The following is a 4,838-nucleotide window of genomic DNA, read 5'->3' on the forward strand; positions in this document are numbered from 1 at the left end:
TAGACCGATTTCAATGAAATTTGGTATATAATGTTTTCTTAACACCCTGATGACATGTACGAAATATGGGTGAAATCGGTTCACAACCACGCCTTCTTCCAATATAACGCTATTTTGAATTCCATCTGATGCCTCCTCTGTATAATACGAGTATATGCATTAGGAACCAATGATGATAGCAGAATAAAACTTTACAAAAATACGGTATTTGAAAAATATGTAAATGACGTATTATGAAATCTCGATTATCACTTTACCATGCGAGAGTATACAATGTTCGGTAACACCCGAACTTAACCCTTCCTCACTTGTTGTTGTTACTTTTGCTTACAAGACGATCAACGTACAAACAATACAATCTAGCTAATAGAGCCCATACACGGGCACACAAGTGCGTTCGATCGGTATGAATTCGTTTGCCCATACACGACACACAAATCCATTTTGCGTTCGCTCTTCACAGAGTTAACATGTGCGACAGACAAGCGGAACATTTCTTGGAATTTATTTCTAATATAGCTCTTTTATCTATTTCTTTGTATTTCGTTAATAAGTTATTCCAACTTTTATTTTTCTTACACTATGTATATGTAATGTATGCAAAAAGCGAAAACTTTGAAGCGTGATTTTCATTTTTACGATTATTCTTAATTGGCGGGCAGGATAGAAAAAAACTAAACGTCGTATGGAATTAGGGCAAAGTTTATTATCATTGACATAAAATTATCTTATATTTAAACTAAAAAAAATATTAAGAAGAGTCAAGTTTTAACATATTTTTAAACAGCATAAAGTAAAATTTTTTTGGCCAAAAGCCACTATTTATTCAATTTTTAATAAAATTTTAAATTTTACACTTTTTTGGAATTTTCTTAGTTTAACTAGAAGATAAATTAATAAAAAATATGAATCTCTTCGAATTTTTTGTTTCCCATAGAAATTGCGACCTGCATCCTGGCCGCCGTCCGAAAAATGTACATGCGAGATGCATCGGGTAATTGCTTCCCAAAGGCAGAATATCAAAGATTTCGTATCCAAAAAATTTGTGAAAGATGTTCAAATATATAACTATAAAGCCTAGAAATTTCGCTTGAATAAATTATTTCTTTCCCTCCCAAAAAAATCCTCAAAAAAATTGATTTTTTTAAGCCTCGAAAGCAGGCTCTCCCTTTAACAATTGCCATTGTCCGCGATCTTCACTGTTCAGCGACACGAGAGAAATGAGATTTTGTGCGCACACAACGCCATACACGACACACATGTGCGCGCACTGATCGTAAAAAATCAAACATTTTCGCGAACATGGATCGGTATGCGCACAAGCCCATACACGAGTAAACTGCATGCGCACACATACCGATCGAACGCACTTGTGTGCTCGTGTATGGGCGCTTTAAGCCTCACAAATGGGGGTTGAAAATGTTTACGCGTGCTGGAACGTCTGGACTTGTATATGATTTCACGCTGTATGTATGTTGGTGAAGGCATCTGTCAATCATATGGATTGGGACTTTCCTCGGATATAGTTCTCTATTTAGCGAAAACTATTCCCAAACACAAGAACTTTAAACTTTATTTTGATAATTGGTTTACATCAGTAAGCCTTCTGATTGCATTGAAGGAAATGGGCATATTCGCCACTGGTACTATGCGTAAAAATCGAATAAGCAACTGCCAGTTATTTTCAGAAGCGGAACTCAAAAAACGTGGAAGAGGATCTTATGACATGAAATGTGAAACCAATCATAATATTGTATGTGTAAGGTGGTTTGACAATAAGCCGGTCCAACTTATATCATCGCATATAAATCATCAACCAGTTGGCATTTGCAAACGTTGAAACCCAAAAGAAAAAACACACGTAGATGTCCAAAGACCTGCGATAGTTGCTAACTACAACAAAGGCATGGGAGGTGTGGATCTAGCGGACATGTTGATGGAACTTTACAAAGTTAACCACATATACGAATTTTTTATTGGTGTCTGGGACCGTCTGTTACAAATGCGTGGCTGCTTTATAGAAAACATTTAAATTTGCTTCATCCGAAACAGAAACATCGAGCCAGTGTTTCGTCGCATAACACGAAAAAGTACAGATTCCAGCCGAACCCTCCAGAAACGAAACAATATGATAAGACGGAACATTCGGTAGTATTCGGTGAAAAAGGGCGCTGCAGGTTGTGCAAGACAGGAACTCCAATGTCCAAATGTCTTAAATGTAAGGTCCATCTTTGCTGCAAAAACAATAAAAACTGTTTTTTGTCTTTTCATACCTAATTTTTCCCCAATAAATAAAATAAAATGCGATTAGAAAAAAACAAAATTTTAATAAATTTCATACCACCATTGCCCAACGTTGCTCACAGGCAACATTCTGTACCGCTCAAACGGGTGGGAGTGGCGAGTTGAAAGTTTGACTTTACCTTTCTAGAATAAATATAATGAGATTAAAACTAAAAAAAATGTTAAGATTACAGGAACAAAACCGGGGTCGAAAGGGTTAATAAAATTGAGTGGGCGTATTTTTCTAATGAATAAAATTCGATAACTATAGTTTAATATATTTATATATATTGTAAGAGTGCAATAGAATGTAATAGAATGTAAGAGAATGCGATGAATGTAATAGAATGAACGACTGCTGTAAGAAGTGTCAATTGTCAATTGGGAATGTCTTGTGTGCTTTGCTGGGCGAATGAGTTTTATCGTTCTTTTTTAAACTGACTGTCAACGAAGCGAGACGTGCTGCGCACGTACGAAATAAAAGTTTAAATTAATTGATTCCGGCCATCACATCTCAGAAGTGGGATGGAGTTAATTTAAATCGACTGCCGCATAATTAAACACAAAAAAAAAAAAAAAACACTGCCGAAACCAGAATTCTTCGTTTTTCATTTCACGTTTTCTGTAGACACTGCATTTACCACGTTTTTTTTCCTGATTGTTGTTGTTGCTGCCACGATGTCGAATTTGTTATCACGTGCCCAAGTCATGAAAGTGCTACTGCAAACGGGTATTCAATTCGATCCTGATGCCACGATGAACCAGTTGCGACCGCTATATGATGAATACATTTCCGAGGTAACGAAAGCAAGTGAAAAAGAGAAAAACGCGAATGCCCTTGAAGATCCAGATGCCGCCGCCGACAAAAATACTCTCAAACTTCAATTCCCGCTACGATTGTGCAATCAATTCAACCTGTTGTTACGAGTGTACCTACGTTCATCGCCACTACGAGTGTTCAAAATTCAAATGTGCTTACAGATGTAACAACAACTGCCGCTTATGTCAGTGCTAAATTGTCAACTGCTGATACACGTGCATTGTAACTACCCCCGCTATGAGTGTTGTTGTTTCAAGTGGTCCATCGGCTACTGCTACAACAAAGCGCCCAATTGTCCACTGCTGTAACAACCGTGCAAATGAATACCGTTGTTCCAAGTGCTACAATTTCAAACAATTTGGACGAAGATGAGACCGAACGATTGCTGATCCAATTGCGTAAAAAACGCGAACTGTTGATGCTTCAAGCAGAGATTAATCAACTTACGCTACAACAGCAAGCACCTGCTGCAAAAACCCGTTGGACTGACGTAAGTGTCATTGAATCAATGATGTCTAAATTTACAGCCGATGACAATTACGATGTGAATAAGTGGATTAGTGACTTGGATGATGCTTTTGCAATGCTGCAATTCGATGAGCGTATGAAATTCATTGCATGTCGTCGTATGTTGAGTGGAACAGCCCAGGTTTTTGCACGCACGATTACGGTATCCGATTATGAAGAGCTCAAAGCTAAACTTATTGGTGAATTTGGCCGCATGCGCACAATGAATGAAGTGTATCAACTGCTGAAAAATCGACGCTTACGCCCTGATGAAACCACCCATCGTTACATTTTGGATATGCAAGAGATAGCGATGTATTCAAAAATTACGGAAGACGAATTGATCGAAATGATTATTAGTGGAACAGGTGACACTTCATCAAGAATCGGTCATTTGTTTCCAGCACGCTCTATTAATGAACTGAAGGAATTTGCGGAACGATATGAACGTCTACGCTTCCAACCACCATTAGGATCAAAACAAATAGCAATAATTAATCGTAATGCGGCCAGTGCACTTCAGCCAACAACTCATCGATCAAATGCGGCCAACGCCACGTCAGTTCGCCCTACCGCAGCTCCAACCATGGAAACAATCCGATGCTACAATTGCTCCAAATTCGGGCATTATCAAAGCCAATGTCCACTGCCGAAACGACCAGCGAACTCCTGTTTTAAGTGCTCATCCACCGAACATGTGTATCGTGAATGCCCACACCGTACCACTGTTGCTGCCGTCCTTAATGCCAACGGAATGAATGATGCTAGAGTGGAACCAATTAGTGAAATGCAAATGGTAAGTGTTGTTTTTGATAAGTCTAGTCTAACCAGTGAACACAGTAAAAACTTTAGAATTAAATAAAAATATTTTTTGTTTATTTGATTCGGGCAACCCCCGCAGTTTAATCAAACGGAGTGAAGTTCCATTCGAATTACCAAATCAATTGAAAGAGACTCAGTACAATGGCCTAGGAAATGATAGACTCAAGACGTATGGGAATATCAATTGCAAAATAAACTTCGAAATCAATCAATCAATCAGAAATTATTAACCTTGCCGAATAATCTTATGTCAATACCGATGCTTGTAGGCCGTGATTTTATGAAAAAAAAAGCAAATATTACAATGTGTCAAATAAAATACATTTATGATACGAAAAGATTGAAAGAATTAAATAAAGCTGCCATTTGTACGAAGTTAGAGTCAAAACTTACTGATGTTCTGTGT

At 37.8% G+C, this 4,838-nt stretch overlaps 1 protein-coding gene across 1 annotated transcript; it reads left to right on the top strand.

Moving 5' to 3' along the window:
- Positions 1 to 3,396: 3,396 nt before the first annotated feature.
- Positions 3,397 to 4,626, top strand: LOC120781582. The gene is made up of 2 exons (XM_040113815.1): positions 3,397 to 4,406; positions 4,503 to 4,626. Exons 1-2 carry the CDS (start codon positions 3,423 to 3,425, stop codon positions 4,527 to 4,529), a joined length of 1,011 nt encoding a protein of 336 aa, XP_039969749.1. The 5' UTR covers positions 3,397 to 3,422; the 3' UTR covers positions 4,530 to 4,626.
- Positions 4,627 to 4,838: the final 212 nt, after the last annotated feature.

The sequence above is a fragment of the Bactrocera tryoni genome, unplaced genomic scaffold (genome assembly GCF_016617805.1).
Source record: "Bactrocera tryoni isolate S06 unplaced genomic scaffold, CSIRO_BtryS06_freeze2 scaffold_7, whole genome shotgun sequence".
NCBI classification, from domain to species: Eukaryota; Metazoa; Arthropoda; class Insecta; order Diptera; family Tephritidae; genus Bactrocera; species Bactrocera tryoni.